At 40.6% G+C, this 19442-nt stretch overlaps 1 protein-coding gene across 1 annotated transcript in view; it reads left to right on the top strand.

Annotated features, from left to right (window-relative positions):
* LOC134746643 (apoptosis-resistant E3 ubiquitin protein ligase 1) overlaps positions 1-19442 on the top strand; it is a 140733-nt gene that overhangs the window by 96563 nt on the left and 24728 nt on the right. The window contains exons 3-5 of the mRNA XM_063681134.1: positions 17290-17498; positions 18140-18279; positions 18494-18634. Of these exons, the coding sequence (XP_063537204.1) occupies positions 17290-17498; positions 18140-18279; positions 18494-18634 (490 nt within the window). The remainder of the gene's footprint in view (positions 1-17289; positions 17499-18139; positions 18280-18493; positions 18635-19442) is intronic.

Raw genomic sequence — 19442 nt, 5'->3', positions numbered from 1 at the left:
CAGTACCGCTCTATCTTATTATAACCTCTTTGCCTGAGTATATGATTTAAATATCAACTCGATACCTCCACGCATTCCCGAGATAAGGGGTCTTGACATACAGACGGACGGACGGACAACAAATTGATCCTATAAGGGTTCCGTTTTTTCCTTTTGAGGTATGGAACCCTAAAAACGAAATATATCGAGAAAACGCTTCTACGGGCTACGGCGTAGCACACCCTTCGCAGTGACACTTAATAAATAATATAATAATATAAGCCTTTTATTCAGACATTTTTTTATACAATTTGAGAGTTTAAATATTATTGTACACAACTTATCCAAGTATATAATTTAACATAATATTACTGTTTCAGACAACATCGGTTTCGGTTTGGTCTGTATGCCGTTTGGCAAAGGCCTCTTCCATCCCTTTCCATTTTTCCCTGTCTCTCACCAGTCTGGTCCAATGTCTCCCTGCGAATTTTACAATTTCGTCTTCCCATCTCATTTTTGGTGGTCCTTGTTTTCTTTTTCTATCTTTCAGGAACCACCATATAATTCTCTTGCTCCATTTTTGACAGTGACACTTAGTAACACGTCAAGATCATGGCTGAATAGGAATCAGACGTTAGTATTTTCAGACTATTTACCTTCCCTACAGGAATTAAATGTAAAAGCTGACTGTAGCACATTGTGAGCAGCTGCGTCGTGCATGCACTTCATTATTATCTGTATATACCTACCAATCTGAAAATGAACTGACCTATAGACCCACTTACACTCGTATTATTCAGAATGCATCGTTTTAACAGGCATCTGCCCTTAGCGCTACAGTTATTCTATTCTAAAACTATGAAAACGGATTATATCGCGTATATTGAAATTATAATACATCCCGACGTTTCGTTTATTCTATTCTATTCTATTCTTCAACCAATGATGTGTCCTGCCCACCATGACATACGGTGCCGAGATATGGTCGCTCACTAAAGAGACTGTGCATAAAATCCGCGTAGCACAGAGAGCCATGGAGCGCGCCATGCATGCTCGGTATCAAGCTTCAAGATCGATTAAGGAATGTCGAGATCCGTCGCCGCACCAAGGTGTAAGACGTTGGTTTCGTCATTACCAAACTATAATGGAGTTGGGCGGGACATGTTGCTAGGCAGAGTGATGGCAGGTGGACTGTAATATTAACGGAATGGTGGCCGCTTTCGGATGAAAGAAGCCCCTGGCGTCCGTTGGCTCGTTGGGGGGAAGACATCCGGAAGATTGCGGGTCACTTACTCACTTCTGGATGAGATTAGCTCAGGACCGGGACAAGTGGCCTACTAGAAGAGAGGCCTATGCTCAGCAGTTGGCGATAAAGGGCTGATATGATGATGATAAATAATATAGGTATGACTTATAACTAGGGGTTCATAATTAACTCGTTAAAACATACGCCTTTGTATCAAAAGCATACATTTGATAACAAATGTATGGTTTATGACGTAGACGTTTGAATGCTTAGTACCAGTCGTTAAAAACAATAGACTAGTACATATAGTATAGGTATACATCCTAAAATAGGTAACTACAACCTTTAAAAACGCCCACCGCATAAAATGCTTTCAGAATTTTCAGATACTTTTAAACGCGAGAAGAATGACAAAAAGGCGGGCGGTCCATTAAATCTGGCGGATGCTGGCCATAGATTCCCATTGGTTACGCGAGAGCGGTGATTCCAATTCTTAGTTCAGCCAGCATAACGTGACCTTGAGACCCGTGACAATGGCGCAGTGCAGAGGGCACTCTTGTAGGTACTGCAATGGTTCACCCGATCACGAGCGATCAACTCGCCCACGCTCAACAAACGATTGAAACAAAAGCTGCATGGGCTGCGCTAACTACGGCATTGTTTCGAAACGTAAGTACAATGATCCAAAGACATCACCTCCATCTTTTTGACACTAATTTTGAGGCCGAACTTGCAGTAGGCTTGGTGAAAAACAGACATCAGCTGTAGCAGGCCATCTGGGGATTCTGAAAAAAAAGCATAGTTCGTCAGCATACATGATCTCTGTGATCAATGCATGTGAAACTTTCGTTCGCGCCCTAAATCTGGCCAAGTTAAAAACGAGTATAGCTATAGCTACACGATATCCGATATTGTTAGTAAACGTAAAGGTGAAAGCCTCCATTCGGCTGGCAAGCGTTTTGGATCGCCGCCAGGTTCACGCCTCGCCATTCGCCTTTGTATGCCAATAACTATTGCACTTCGGCCCCTTTATACATTTGATATTCATATAAATACCCATAGGTACTTATATCTGTGCTCGTTTGTTAAACATATTCTGTAGAGCGTTGTCCGTGTGAGTCGGGTGTGCGACTTTACATGTAGAGGTCGAGGGTTCTGAACCTCTATGACTTGTCAAAATGTCTTTTGATATTTACCACTGGCTTTCTATTGGTAAAGATACTAATATACACTCGCATAGCAATTCAAAGGCAAATGTAAAATCCCCAACCCGTTTTATGCCAGCCGCCTGGAGACTACAGCTATATGGGGATAACCCCTCTTGTACATCTAGCTACACAGCTACCAGCAAAAAAAAACTAAAAGCTAAAAAGTATTTGGTACAGACAAATATTGTCCGTACGAGTATAGGTACCTACTTGAGAAACGGTATTGTTAATAAAACGTAAAGATAAAAGCTTTCCTTGGGCAAGCGTTCTGGAACGCCGCCATTTTCGCGCGTCGTCGCCACCTCAGAATAATGACTAAAGCATAGAAGTAGGGCAAAAATGCTTCGCAAATATGTATACCCGTACTTTACTTCCTTACGAATTAGATAATATGCCGAAAAGAGATGCATATATGCTTGTTATTTCTCATTTACGTACGGTGTCATAAGTTTGATAATTTGTTAGGGATGTAACTGTGTCGACTTTTTATATCGATAAATTATGCATAAGTTTATGTGCCGTGTAAAAGAATAATCACGAAATTGGCAAATTGATAATAGTCTGGCTAATGAAAGTTGAACCTGAAAAAACGCGGCAATTTCAAGAAATCTGTAGCAGGCGGCTCGTTGAAATGAAATGAAATGAAATGCGTGGAATACAAGGATTGCATAACTTTTATACTTTTTATAATTTTCATATTCTAAAAATCATTAAAAAGTATAAAAATTATGCAATCCTTGGAATCAAAGAGACGCCTGATATGAGGAATAATGCATGTACCTAATATAGCTTTTATCTCATTTGCAGTCTACCACTCAGAACCGTCTAACTATACCTCTCGTTTTTTTATCATTAGAAAGAAGGCGAGCGATCTTAACGTGTCGTTTTATCGAAAAACACTTTGAAAATAAGTCACAACAAATATAATATACGATCATTTACATACTTTTGCTTTCATAAGTAAAATATTGCTACATTTATAAAAAAACTTGTCAATAAAAAGACACGTGGAAATGGTTTACCGTTTTTTCTAATGCTAAAAGACTAAGTATAGTTTCTAGTCATGTACAGTCAGCTGCAGAGAAAAGGCACCCCCCTGCATACAAAGTTCTGTAAATTAGTATGGACGTGGGGTACCTTTTCTCTGCAGCTGACTGTACCAAATAGGAAATGAAAAAAAAAAGTTCGTGTAATATATTTTTTTTTATTTAATAATAGGGAATATTACGCGAAACTCGGCGTAGGTGGCGCCACTATCACAATCTGAGGGTCTATCGCGAAACAAGAAAATCGAACTTTCGTTATCTAACATCTCTGTCACTCTTGCGTTTTCGAGCGATAAAGAGGCAGCTAGATAACGAAATTTCGGATTCGAGTTTTCCGGTAGGTCCCCTGAAAACTTGTCAAAAACCTGTTAAAGGTACAGTATGAATAAGTTACTCTACGGTGCACTAAAAAAGCTAGTGCTGCACTCTGGTGGCAGAACATTGCAGTAATATCCCCTATTCCTCGTCCTTTGGAAATCTGAAATAAAAAGTTGAGTTTTGTGACCAACAATATTAATAAAAGGAACATTCATCAATGATCATTAATGTCTTTTTTATTAGGGTTCCGTACCCAAAGGGTAAAAACGGGACCCTATTACTAATACTTCGCTGTCCGTCTGTCTGTCACCAGGCTGTATCTCATGAACCGTGATAGCTAGACAGTTGAAATTTTCACAGATGATGTATTTCTGTTGCCGCTATAACAACAAATACTAAAAAGTACGGTCCCCTTGGTGCGCGCGTCCGACCCGCACTTGACCGGTTTTTAGTATTAAACTATAGTCTGGCAAACACAATCTGTCAGTAAGTAAGAACAAAGAAAACTATAGGTACAGTCGAAGGCAAAAATATCGATCCAGACAACTGGCTTAAAAATATGTGAACACGATTTTATTGTCTGAGCGTACACATATTTTTGAGACTTTGGGAATGTATATATATTTATGCCCTTGACTGTACTCATCAATTAAAATGAGACAGTCCTGGGCCAAACTATAAGAAAGCTGTAAATGTCGATAGGTTATTGATCTGAGGTCGATACATCACTATGCCAAAAATATAACCTTTCATACTTAGCAGAAAAGTTCGAAAATATATGCAAAAATCTATATAGACTTGAATGCAAGTAATAATTACATAAACAACATATCGATTTCTATGTTTAGGGTCAGGTCCTATAAATTAATTTCTTCAAAATTGAACAAAACTCACCGATTAAAGGTTATCGGTTCGTGCGTATTTTCTTTTCTTCCTGTATGCGATTTACAGCCCTCGATCACACAAGACATTATCACAAAGGGAACTTCAAACCATTACAAATAAAAACTCAGCACGTTTTCCAACAATCTTTCAGGAATAGCAACAATATAATTAAAATAAACCAACATGACCGCTGAAACATCCCGAAATATTTCAACTAAAATAATACGACTATGTCAAGTTGTTACAGTTGTCACCTACCTGTGAAATAACGAACATATATTTTATTTGGCTGGATTATATTATAGAACCACATAGGACCATTTGACATTTCCCTCAGTTTATCTTATGACAATACTGAAAAAAACGAAAGAACTTGCGGATTGTTGTCTCACTCACTCATAGACAAAAAGTAATAACGTGTTGTGAATACGATATCTTTTACCAAGCTTTTATTTTTGCCCGGCTTCTTTGCTTTAGTCATTATTCTGAGGTCGCCACACAATCGACTAAAAGCATTTTGTACCTAATGACGTAACGACTATTCAATGTTGTTCTATGATTATTTCATAGCTGTAGCAGTACTGTTATTTATAAGTTACTTGACTGAGTCGTGGCAAAATGCCGGGACAATGCTATGTAGATGATGATATTTGTCATAGCGGATAATGGTGTACTTATGAACATCTACTTTTTTGCCAATATTAAGGCCGTTTCAGTTGTAACATTGTCGAATGTTGTGGAATAATTATCCAGTATATATAAAGTCAAAGGGGTCACCGCTTATCCTATCTATAGTATCAGTCGTTGCCAAAGCCTTTGATAAACCTGAACTTGGATGGGATCGGCGCCGGATGGCATTGACGAGGCTTGGATATCTGCAGTGAATGCCGATGTAATTGTATAAGGGGCCGGGCTTTGACGGCGCGCCTTTGTTTCGTTACAATGGGATATACATTCGAGAGCAATTAAATATAACCTTACGAAGTGACCCGTTTATGTTGCTCTTGAATTTAGGTGTCATGGATATGTCTGATTTGCGTTTGGAAGGTTGATTATACATTTTATTTTCTTTCTTATATTATTATATTAATCTTAAAGTATACATAACAAGATTATTATACATACCTATCGCTATTTGAGTTATATTAAATGCAGCCATTACAACCAGTATGTGAGTATAACTAACTAAGAATGGCAGAGTCGGGAAAAGGGTCAGCTAAAAGCGCTAGAACAATATGCAATCGAAGGAAACACGCTTTATCCTAAATCAAACGTAATTTTCGGCTCATTTGCTAAAAACCCATGCTAATGGATATCTCGGGCACGATAAAACCAACATACTTATTTATAGGAAGTCAGTATTCAAAGCGGCTAAAGGAGGCACAACCTCGGGTCAATGGTAATGGAGCGGACGAGGATAGACTAGGAGCCCTATAACACTTTACTACCTAATGATTTTTAGTATTCACCATCTATTGTTTATTGTTTATTATTATTTAAGTTGACAATTGTACCTTAACAGCTAGAGCCACACCGGCACAAATTGGGAGACAGTACACATTGGGTACAAAAGTATTTACATAACAATATTAATTATACTTATATAATACTACTTACAGGCATCTCTCGCTCTATCACTCTCTTACACTCAATCATCAGTCGTCCGATTGCACTTACAAACAAATCACACTCCGGGTGTGCCTCGAGCACGGAGTTGAGCAGAGCGTGCGCCCGCGCGACCGGCGCCTGCGCGTGCGCCCGCGTACGCGTGGTGCCCTCCGCCAGCAGCGGGTGACGCCGCGCGCGAATATACTGGTTATATAGGCACAAATAATCGCATGAAGGCCTCGACAAGGGGCTACGCTATCTATTGTGTTTCTCATAACACCGATCGTGAATTTCGCCAAAGAGAGCAACCTCCGCAACTGGAGCGAGTCGTACCCTAGATGTCCCTGTAGAAACTATACAGATCTATACAAAGGAGCAGGATTTAGCTGCTGATTTTATAGCGGTATATAAGAAATATATTAGAGACTAATCCTTCGATTAGATGCGGTTCGATATAGATAATCTTTAGAAAATATCCGATGTCAGAAAACAGTTTTAAATGTTATTAAAATTATTTACTACAATTAATTAATACCATTATGCTCTCATAACAACTACAATTAGCCTCAATACGTAATAGGTGGTATACTTGTCGTGGAGTCGAGGACTTCCATTCTGGTCTTTATGTGCAGTACTGCACTGCAGGCTGCTACTGGAACCTGTTTTGACAAAAATAGAACCAGTCTGTGTATAATATGAAATAACTACGTCGAAAGTTTTATTTCAAATATAAATGTATCATGACGTTGCTGGATGTTACGAGATCTAAAGGCCTCCTCCTCCTCCTTCCCTCCCTAAGCTGTCTCAGCACAGAGGAAGTGTTTAAAATTGTTATTTGGATTGGAACATGCATAGCGGCATCTTAGTTGATTGTAGCGACTGCGCCAGTATCACCGTCATCAAGGTCACCAATTCGAAACCTAATACAAATACAAATAGTTTATTTCCAGAAATATTGGAGCATTTACAATTTATATATACGGGGAACATCCAAATATTCCTAAATATGTTTTTCCGAATTTTATAAGCACGATTTTCATGGTCCCGATTTTTTTATAAGTCCGAAATATCAAAATTACGATTTTTAAAAACACCATGGAAGAAAATCACGAATGTGCTATTTCCGAAAATTTAAAATACGATTGTCATTTGACCGAAAACTTAAAGTTCCGATTAAACACTTTTCCGAAAAAATGTTTTTCCGAATTCTTAAATTCCGAAAAACCATTGTCCGATCGGAAATAAAATAATTCGGAATTCAGAAATTCGGTCTTTTGTAACGTCGGAAAAATGAAATTCGTGATATTCAAATGAAGACACGTTTCGTTTTAGTAATTCGGTATTCAGAAATTCGGTCTTTTGTAAGGTCGGAAAAATGAAATTCGTGATATTCAAATGAAGACTCACGTTTTAGTAATTATTACGGGTGCCTGTCGTGCCGCATCACGTTAGATTCGGCATTCTAAAATTTGGCATAAAATATTTTTGGCATAAAAATTCGGCATAAATAAATTCGGCAGAACTGCGACCCTCAAGATAACGAACTGTTGCCAGAAAAGTGGGTTACGTTAGGTTGGAACTGCGACCTCCAAGTAAACGAACTGTTGCCAGAAGTGGGTTAGGTTAGGTTAGAACTGCAACCCCCGAGAAAACGAACTGTTGCCAGAATAGTGGGTTAGGTCAGGTTAGAACTACGATCCTCAATATAACGAATTGTTGCTAGAACAGTGCGTTAGATAAGAACTGCGACCCTAAGAAAACGAACTGCCGCCAGAAAAGTGCATGGGTTAGGTTAGGTTAGAACGGCGCCCCCCGCGGGTTGCTCACCTTGTCGTGGTGGAGGGGCTTATTCCCCCCGCGGGTTGCTCACCTTGTCGTGGTGGAGGAGCTTAGTAACCGTGGCTTGGTCACCCACGGTGAAGCGAAGAGGCAACCAGGGCCGGCCTGTTTGAGGCGGGGGCTGGCCCGAGGAGGACGCTCCAAGTGGGCTGGTTAAGCCCGCTTGTGATGCGCCGTAGGTGGACCGTCGAGGAAGAGGAGTGTCGGTATTGCGGTAAGCCGTTCTCCCTATCCTCGGCGGCCGAGGTGGGATCGCAGGGGAAGAGGAGTGATGGTATTTCGATGCGCCACTCTCCCTATCCCTTGCGAACTTGGCGGGGCCGTTCCGCTGCAGCGGCGTTGGATGGGCTGCAGAGGAAGAGGAGTGTCGGTGTTACGATGTGCCGTTCTCCCTGTCCTCTGCAGCCGAGTTGTGGTTTTGCGGCAGAACCATAGACCTGATCTGTCGCCGGGCGCCGGGGAAATTCCTGGCGCCCGTGGCTTCCTTGTGGCGGGCTCGGGGGGTCCGCTACAATACAGAATGGAAGCCGAGGAGGAAGGCGCGTCTTACCATCTGGCGCGCCTAGAGTGAAGGGCCTTCGGGCATTCGCGAAGGAGCCGCGCTCGTGGGCGGCTGCCGCCGGTGGGGTCGCGGATGACAAGCGCAAGCGTTCCTGTAACCCCTCCAATAGGGCGGCGAGGCGGCATATCGGGGGTTTTTAGTGGGTACACCGTGGGCCTCATTAGCCTAGACGGGAGTCCCACATAACCACTCGGGTGACCCCCCGCACCCGGGTGGTATGCGTAATGCATTTTTACCTCCTAACAAAACAAACAAAAAAGGTTAGAACGTTGACCCCCACTGAAAAGAATTGTTTTTAGAGGAGTAGGTTTAGGTTAGGTTAGAACTGCAACCCGCCACAAAAGGGACCTGCTTACAGAAAATGGGTGTGACGAAATGATATGGATTTGAAGGCTACCTTATTACTAATGTTTAAAGCGCATAATTGTGTAGAAAAATGGTGTTTGTGAGTGTCCATCTATTATATTATGTAAAATAGGAAATGATAAAAGGCATTTCTACTTACTTTAACGACTACGTATAATATCGTTATTCGGAAATTTAAAACTTGGGATATTTAAAATAGGAATAACGTTCGGAATTCGGAAGAAAAAAATTCGAAATAATGGCAATTCGGAATTCGTGATTTCAAAAATCGTAATTGTTAAATTCGGTGTTTGTCACCATCGGAATTGTTATAATCGGAATTATGTGGTTCGGAATTGTCAAAATTCGTCTTTCCGGCTTTTCGGAAATATAAATCTTCGTGATTTTCATCATTCGTAATTACGACAGTCGGAATTTTTGATAGGTCGAGCATTTAAAAATCAGAATAATAAAATTCGGCATTCTGAAATTCGGCATAACATTTATCGGAATTATGTAGTGTACTCAGGTACATTAATTCTTCTCTATCTCTCGGCCTATACCATGAAGTTACTAGGTACAAAAAATAGCGTTTTTGTGACAGCCCGACGCCGCGATGATAAATGGCCCGCGAAAACGCGGCGTTTCCGGCCGATATTAAATATACGAGGGACTTTGCGACTTGCGAGGCTTTGGCTGAGCTTCGGACGTACCCACTGCCAATTATTTTATCAAGCTAAGATAAATTTGCTAGATAAATTCCATTTTTTTTTTAATTCATATATGTTTCTAGATTTTATTTACATACATGATATATACAGTGGTACTACGTAAACGAAATTAATAACTAGCTTAAATCTAAAATAGGCCCTTGAGGCATTGTACCAAGGATGCTGGCGGCATTTCCTCGCTGTATCGCAATGCTGATACGTTGTGCGAGAAAGCCGCCAGCTCTTCGGTCACCAGTTACGTCAACCAGACGCTTCGCGATTTCTGCAAACAACTTGTGCGCGCTGGGACCCCATGGACCTAGCGTTTCAACTCCAAATGGAACGAAATGATACTCTCTACCGAGGCTCATATATTTATTACGTTTTAATATTTCGGCGCTTTCCGCCGCTCCGCCCGCTTTTACATTAGTCCGTTAGAGGTGGGACGGTGCCAGTGTGTCTACGCAGGTAGCATCCCACACCAACATCGTCCCAAGCTCCAAGGAACCAAGGACACCCCATCGGGCCTCTTGCCATCATCCCTGATAATGCCAGTCGGCTCAAGAAGAGCGGGTACATTGATGGTGGCAAGAGACCGACGGATTATTTATGTCCGACAAAAATCCCATAATTACAACATAATACCTAAACATATATTTTAGCCCTTCGCTGCCGAACGGTAAAATTTGTACCCACACTTACATAGAATGATATGTGCCATTTTCAACCAAAAGGGTACTTATTGTCGCTTCTCAGTAAGGCGCTATTTCCATATAGATTCAATTAGAAATCAACCTTATCAACAAGCGACAATGTGGTACCTTTTGGTTGAAAACGTCACATATAAGGCGGTAGTTTTAGGTTCTCTTTTTTCGAATCTAACAGTTTCTCGTTATCATCCTCAGGTATCACATGTCGTCTTATGAATGCCATATCACGCCAGGGGTCATTAAAATACGTTCCAATTGAGTTCCGAGCCCACAATACCCGGCCCACTTGCCCTTTATTGCGGAGTTGAAAACCCCACTTGCGCAGAATGACCATTGTTGTTAAATTACACACGAGTTTAGTTTAACTTCATAAATTGTTCCGTGATTGTGAATCTGGGGTAAACTCGTACTCTGTTCGTAGTTTATTAGGTATGAGTTGCATGAGGAGGAATTTCTACTATTCTACAGAAAATAAAACTAATAGCATGTGTGTATTACCTATGTTGAATTATTACAAGTCTTACAACTAAACAGACCTTATGAAATACTAGGTACTTATACTTAAGAGGTAGGTACTAGTGATGTACCGACTATTGATTTGGCCGACTAGCCGACTAATCGGCGCTCGGATGGCCGATTAGTCGGCCGACTAGTCGGCTAGTCGGCCAAATTCATAAATCATTTTCTCTCTTCAAAGTTTGCATTCGGATAGTCACTGCAGCAGCTTTGTCTAAGTTCGGATGCTTTGAGAAACATTTGTTTGAAAAACAAAGTGACGCACATAAGCTTTTCGCGCGCAATTTTTGTACATTTGATTTAATAAATGAAATGCACAATATATGTAACATGATAATACGGCAACAAATATCCAAATAAAAAATATTTTGTTCAAATACAGACTTCATGCATGAAGCCTTTTTGAGCATTTTGAGCAAAGTAGACTTTCCTTAAGTGTCCCGCGTTTTGTGAGGTCAATCATCTTGTAGTAATTTAATTACAGATGTTTGAAAAAAATTTAAATTAAAAAAAACCAAGGTGCTTTACATAATAAACGTTTGCAATTGTAACCAACTATATAATATTGTACGGACTGCGACGACATACATTACTTCGACAATACCTAGGTTTGCCCTAGTTATGTATACGTAAACATTGTTTTTTAGTTCGACATTGTTAATTTATTTATTAATATTTTTCTTTTAAAATTTTGCTTCATAAATTGCTGTTTTGATTGATTGATCATTTATTTGTCAATATGGGTTACAGAGGTCTTAAAACTATTTACAATATGTAATTACATAGGATCTCCACATTGTGCCTACAAACTGGCATACAAATTAGATTAAACTAGCCTCGGGGTCGACCGTGTCTTATTTTTTCTTACAGGGGGGTGGGAGGGAGTCTTGATAGTTCTTATTACGTAAGATCACAAAAATGCGCAAGTAAAGATTATACTTACTTCGAAAAAGCGCGTGCATCCGTGCGAGTGCCGACAAAGAAAAACTATAAACTTAAGCCAAAATAAATTATTGCCAAAATATATATTTTTGTACTTTTGCAGATACAAAATTACCTAAAATTTAAATATAACTATGAAAACGGATTATATCGCGTATATTGAATTTATAATACATCCCGGCGTTTCGAACCCTTTACAGCGTTCGTGGTCAACGGGTGACTGAGGAAAAGCTACAAAGTGCAAAAATACCCACATACAAAAATAATGAACTATCATAAACTATAAACTTTAAGGCTGGTTGTACATGCAAAATCGGTTCATAAGGCTAGTTATACAATACAAATATTTTCAGGTAAAGATACGCGCTCATGTATATACGCGATAAGTCTACGCCGGCTCCAACCCTACACCTCTGACCCGAGAAGATTTAATTCCCTCCTAAATTGTAGAAGGGTATCCCAATACGGGACCGGCAACAAACTCGGCGGGACACATCTTTTCAAAACATATTATACTCAGAATGTCCAACATCATCCAACACAAAATTACCTAATATTGTTTATTTGAAAAACGAAATAAAAACAAACACGATGTGTAATAATTTTTCCCTCCGACCCTTACGTAATAAATATTAAACAGGGGGGGAGGGGTGGGGGTCGGAATTCGGAATATTCTTATTTTTTCTTACATAGGGGAGGGAGGGGATCAAAGTCTGGCAAAAATCGTCTTACGTAATAAATGAATGGCGCCTAAGTACCTTAGGTACCTACTAGGGATGTACCGACTAGTCGCCGACTAGTCGGGAAAGCCGACTATTCGGCCACATTTGTAGTCGGCGATTAGTCGGCGACTAGTCGGCAACTAAATTATGTACAGCAAAATAGCACATAAACGAAATAAACAGCAAATATTGATACCCAGTTTACTCAAATTAATAAAATTATACTTTATTGAGGGTGCATACGAATATTTTTGTTTATATTGTTATATTATTAAATTTGTCTGTAGAAAGTAGATAGATAGATTCATTTGTTTCAAAGAAAAAAATATAGTACTTTACACAAAAGGATAAAACAAAATGCTTTCGTAAAAAGATTGTTAACTTAAAATTAAAAAGACTCGGTCGACCCCGTCTCCCCCTAAGTTGCCTAACGTAATAAATGAATGGCGCCTTAAAACGAAATTAGCATATAGGTATAATGAAACCACGTACACAATTTGCGATTTCAAAGTACCCGATAGTTTGAAGTGTTGTTATTGCAACTACTTCTGTCTGACAAATATACAGGTTATTGAAATTGTTATTTCTGACCAAACTTGAGTGGTGAACTGAATATGTAGGTCATAATTAACAACTTTTACTATGGGACCAACCCCGAAATCGCGAAAAGAAATCTGCCGTTTCGTACATTTCGGTGAATCAGTCAATGTTTTCTATAGAACAGCAGATTTTTTTTCGCGATTTCAGGGTTGGCCTCATAGCACAGATAGATATAACTCCGTAATAGATAGATACAGTCTAAGGAAAAAACGTGCCTCGAAAATCAAGAAAATTTGATTCTCGTTCAGAGGGCGCTACTAGTTTTGGCCTACGGTCGAATAGATGGCGTTGACGGTTTCGTTTGTTATTTAACAATTTTAACGCATATCAGTGAAAGAACATGGGTCAAAATCATAAAAATAATTAATGCAAATAAAAAAAATCATTTATCTATATTTAAATACATTCTATCGTATTTTTATAAATCTTCATTTTTAGTTTTAAAGTGTGTCGACAGATGGCAGTGAATTTACTGGGGTTACAAAATTTACTATGACAGTACCGCTCTAGTATAAGTTACTCTATGCCTCATAGTAAAAATTGTTCAGTATGACCAAAGAGAATTAAGTAGATATAGAGTGCTCACTTATATTATTATTATATTTGTTTGTTTATATTATATTTGTTACCAAAAAAGACTATTATTTTCGTAGTCGACATTTAGCGTCAAGTAGCGAATTATCAGTACTGCTACTCGACAATAGATGTCGAGACGAACGGAAACGCTTTCGCGCTCAACGATTTTCAACTAATATTATAACCGGATTAACCGGGACTCTATTTTTTTTTTATTTATACTTTATTGCACATAAAATAAGTACAAATGGTGGACTTAATGCCTTAAGGCATTCTCTACCAGTCAACCACTGGGCCAAAAAGAGACGTTTGTTGGTGCAGGCTTTGTACTGTATTTGAAAATAATTAAACGATATCACTACCTACTATTTACAAATTAAATACTAATTATAGTATACCTATTATATTTAAATCATAAACTTAAACATATACTTTGTATGATACACTTACATACATATCTACATATATACTTATACATGTACCTACTGTGAAACATTACTTACATCTTTCAGACAAATGCTTGCGCAGCATACGCTTGAACGTGAATTTACTTTGAGCTTTTCTGATATTGAGTGGAAGGTCGTTCCACAGGCGTGTCGCCTGAACAGTATAGGAGTTGGTCAGGAAACCAGTGCGATGAGGGGGAATGGAAAGCTTAAGGCTACGGGAGGGACGGAGAACACCACCAGGGCGAGCAGTAACAAATTTAAATTTGGATCTGAGATATTCTGGTGTATTGGGATCAAATAGAAGAGAGTAAAGTGTACCTAACAGTCTCAAAGATCTTCGCTCACGAATAGGAAGCCAATTAAGCTGCTTACGATAAGCTGATACGTGGTCGTACTTCCGAAGACAAAATATAAACCTAATACAGTTGTTGAGCAGTCTGTCCAGTTTGTTAAGTGAAGTTTGAACTAGATTAGAGTAGCACACATCAGCATAATCGATAGTGGGAAGTACAAGAGCTTGAACGAGAAGGATCTTTGTGCTAATTGGCAAAAAGTTTTTGTACCTGTAAAGCGATCTCAGCGTGTACGTCACTCTGCGACATACATCAGACACCTGGGGTTCCCACGTAAGGCCACTGTCTATAATCAGACCCAGATTTTTCACTTTAGGTGATAGCGGTATCACGACATCCTCAAACCTGATAGGTGCTACACTATGTAAATCCATCAACGCCAGCATGCGTGGGCTCCCAAGTACGATCGCTTGACATTTGGTTGGGTTAACTACGATCCCAAAAGAACGTGACCATGCAGAAAGATGGCTTAAATTGCTATTCATGATAGAGACTGCATGATCCATGTCCTTAACGTTTGCTTGTGTATAAAGCTGCAGATCGTCAGCATATAGATGGTAGGAGCAGCCAATGTTAGGGGTGACCATATTGATAAAAATTGAAAAAAGAAGAGGCGAGAGAATGCCACCCTGTGGAACTCCAGCAGAAAGATCACACCAGTCAGAGAAGGTTCGGTCAGCACGAACTGATTGACGGCGATCTTGAAGATAAGAGGAAAACCACTGAACCGCCGACGATGACATATTTAAGTGACTTAGGCAGGCTAGTAAAAGGTCATGGTTAACCGCATTAAATGCATTTGAGAAATCTACTAGTACCAACAACGTTAACTGAGACAGCTCCATGCCTTGTCTAACATCTTCGAGTACTTTGAGCAGAGCAGTGCAAGTACTATGCCCTGGGCGAAAACCCGACTGAAAAGGAGAGAGAATTTGATTGGAATAAACATGAGACGAAAGTTGCTTATGAACGATTGCTTCTAAAATCTTTGACAGAAACGGAAGAACGGAAATAGGACGAAAGTCTTTTAGTGTAATGGGGTTCGAAACTTTTGGAAGTGGTATGACATAGGCTTTCCGCCATGCTGAAGGAAAAACTCCGGTAGTGAGTGAAAAGTTAATTATGTATGTTAGAACTGGAAGAACGCATTCCAAGATGCTTACGATCATTAATCTGCTCAACTCATCATGGCCTACAGCATTCGATCTAATCGATTTTATCACCTTAATAATGTCATCGTCAGTGGCTTGATTGAGTGAGAAGGTTATATTAGAAAGACAGGGCAAGGCTCTAATGTAGGTTAAACTTTTGGTTAAGGTAGCGGAATTTAAAGGCAAAGTTTTAGCGAAGTGTAAATTTAAATCATTAAGAGAGAAAGAGGAGGGAGTTGAGCAAGTAGGTTTAACAATGCCGATCGATTTTAGGAATTTCCATGTTTCAGCTGGTGACGAACATGCAATACTGTCGTGGATATATTTCCGTTTGGCAGCTCTCACCGTCTGATTGCATTTATTCCTGGCTGTTTTAAATATGTTCCATTTATCTTCGCAACGATCTCGTTTGTACCTCCTAAATGCCCGATCGCGTCTCGCCATAGCCATTCTGACAACCTGGGTAATCCACGGAGCAGGTGGGCGTTTTAACTTAACCGTACGGATGGGAGCATGTGTGTTGAATAATTCTAATACAGTCGAGTTGAACGTGTCCACAGCCTTGTCAACGGATGTTGCCAAAAAGGTCGTCGACCAGTCCTGCGCGCTCGCGTCTCGTTTTAAAGCTTCAATGTCTAGCTTAGCGAAGCTGCGAATTTGGACAGTGACGCGTTGTGGCTTGGGAGGCCGGACACGGTAGCTTAAGTAAATAAGGTCATGATGCGAAAAACCTGGGGCCGGAAACTGACCGACCGCATCCGAAAGATCAATAGACGAGACAATAATAAGGTCTAACCAGGAGTCTGATGTATCTACATTGTGGTGAGTGGGCCTGAGTGGGAGAACAGCTAAGTCAACTGACTCTACGTTTGCATACAATTTGCGAGTTCTAAGGTTGTCTTTGACAAGGTCCGTATTAAAATCTCCCATGATTAACTGATGGGCGTACTCGGTGCTTATAGGGGCCAGCAAGGTTTCGAGGTCCGCAAAATAGTCGATGGTAGGGGGGCAATAGACCACTCCTAAAGCTACCTTAGTCCCACCAATGTTAACCTCAACAAATAAATATTCCATATTTTCAACTTCTTCTGCTTATAATATTAGTTCTAAATTGTTTAGAAATACACTTTCGTCTTTTCGAGTAGCAGTACTGATAATTCCGCTACTTGATGCTAGATGTCGACTACGAAAATAATAATATTTATGTTAACAAAAGTGATGTATGGAGTGTGCACTCCATGTCTACTTTATTCTCTTTACCTACCTACATATCCACCCCTCAGGGTATATGGTCAGAGATAACAATTTCACCCTGTATTTCACTCTTAATCTAGTTTCTTGTTATGTACAGCGGGTTTCTTGTTATGTACAGGTATTTTTGTATATAAATGGATAATTTGAAACATGTACCTACCTAATTAGGTACTATATTAAATAGTCTATTGGACATTCTAATAGCGATATACCAGTCTCGTCATTTGACGATAACCCAAAATGTATTTAATAAAAAATATATTTCCATAGATTGCTGAGCCTAGACGTGTCTTCTCTGGAAGACGTATACTGGCTAGAAGACAGCACCGCGCGCCATGTGCTGGACCCCAAGGACTTCGGCGCCTGGTCGGCGGCGCGCCAGAGTCTGCCCACCGGCAAGGACCAGCTACAGACCCTCAAATCGGACCTCTGGAGCGCGGTCGTTAAGAACAGTAAACACCAGGATGCCTGGACCTGGGGTAACTAACAATACAACGAACCTTAGTACTTAGTATCTACATTACAACTTTATCTTAGTAGGTACATTAATCGCCTCTATAACTATTTGTCCCTAAAATAACCTATCGTGCACGGGTGATGAAAAAGTTCTTCGAATTTTGAAGGTTTAGTGAGAGAGAATCAGTCCCTGGAATTACGTAACAACTGCTTAATTAGCATTACGGCACAGATAGGGCACGTGAGCCACCTAAGGGCGCACCAGATAGCGGATCAGCCACACGCTAATAACGCGAATAAATAATTGCCAACTCCAGAGCACACAGTCGCTGTGGCCGAAATCGATCAGGAGAGCATCATCATCATCACGGAACACGTGCTGAATAATTTTAAAGTACCTACCGTCATGTCGTGGAAGTATAAGTCATACGTTCATTACGTCGCACGTACATACGACACGCTAGTTTGACCTCGCATTGCGAGTTGAACCTAGGAAGTTTTTATAGATACTATGCCCTAAACAACAAAAAATATGAACTTGATGCCAAAACCTTTTAAAAGTAGACTATCAACACCTTGTTACTTCCAATTGTTTTTTGTTCTGAATTCTGTAGTCAGATACGTCTGATATGTGCCTGGATTAAAATACACGTGTGCATTTTAGGCGGCATGCTGGTGGTATCAGTGTCGGTGTGTGGGCTGGTCACGCTGGCCGCCATGACGCAGCCTTCGCTGGCGCCTGAGGCCAAGCATTCCTTGCTGCAGTACGTCACCGGGAAGTACTTGCACCCGCCTAGCTGTAAGGTAATTATAACATTTAAAACTTTCGCGGTTTGAACACATATGAAATCACATTTAGAAACGGGTCTATCGCGAATTTATTTTGTTACAAAATAAATTCGCGATAGACCCGTTTCTAAATGTGATTTAATATGTAAGGTAATTATCTGCCGTAGGCACCTGACCGTAAGGTCCGTCTGAAGACGAGACAATTAGTAATCTTATTTTTTGGATTCAGGTGGAATGGGGCTGGGAGGAGCCTCACCCTGTCGGAGATACGATGTGCTTCACAGTCCAGTGCTACCAGCGCAATGGACAACCCTACCCAGTCTGTGATACGGATGAGCTGGCCGTCACCATCTCGCTCGGGACCAGGAAGGTACAGAGAGACAGTTGTTTTGGGTGGAAAGGGTCAAAAGACACCTCATGTGGTGTTTCGCAGTCCAGTGTTTGAAGCGCAACTGTCAGTGTGAAAGGCACCAGAATGAAAGAATACGAGGTGAACGTAGCATTCTCAGCTATAAATCATAGGTAGGTAAATATTATTATCCTGCAAAGGTGGAGCGGACGAAAACATCGACAACAGGATAAAGAAGGCGAAGGCTGCTTTCGCTCAGTTAAAGGCTGTTTGGGAGTCGAATGTGCTCACGCGACGTGTTAAACTTTCCCTCTTCGAATCAATTGTGAAATCAGTGTTGCTTTTTGGCTGCGAAACGTGGAGAGTGACTCAGGGCCTAACGAATAAACTGCAAGTCTTCGTCAACAAGTCCCTCACAGGGGCGTATTTACCCTAGGGCCAAGGGGGCCATGGCCCGGGGCGGCAGGCTGCGGGGGGCGGCGCAGGCCGCCGCTGCCTTTCAGTTGCTTTCAATTTTGGGTGCCTCTGTGGCGCCCCAATTTATTTTTTGTGGTGTTACTGGTACTAGACATAATTTAATAAGTAACTACTTGTCTTATTCGTTGTCTACTTCCAGTAGACATTACAATTTTTACAGTGCGTTTACGCCCCTTTGCTTTCTACCATCTTTACCCACGTCGGATTGTCGTCGAGTTCTCATGATGTCGCCCTGTGACGTCGCTCTTCACATCGCCTTAAGGCCGCGGGCTCCAGTTAATGCTTTTTAGCGCTGCATGCTTGACGGCATAAACGCCGTGAGCGACGTCTAGGCGCCGGCCATTGCGTCAGC

This window comes from Cydia strobilella, chromosome 1 (assembly GCF_947568885.1).
Source record: "Cydia strobilella chromosome 1, ilCydStro3.1, whole genome shotgun sequence".
Taxonomy (NCBI): Eukaryota; Metazoa; Arthropoda; class Insecta; order Lepidoptera; family Tortricidae; genus Cydia; species Cydia strobilella.
Note: the sequence above shows the minus strand (reverse complement) of the source record. Positions and strands in the feature narration are given on the sequence as shown.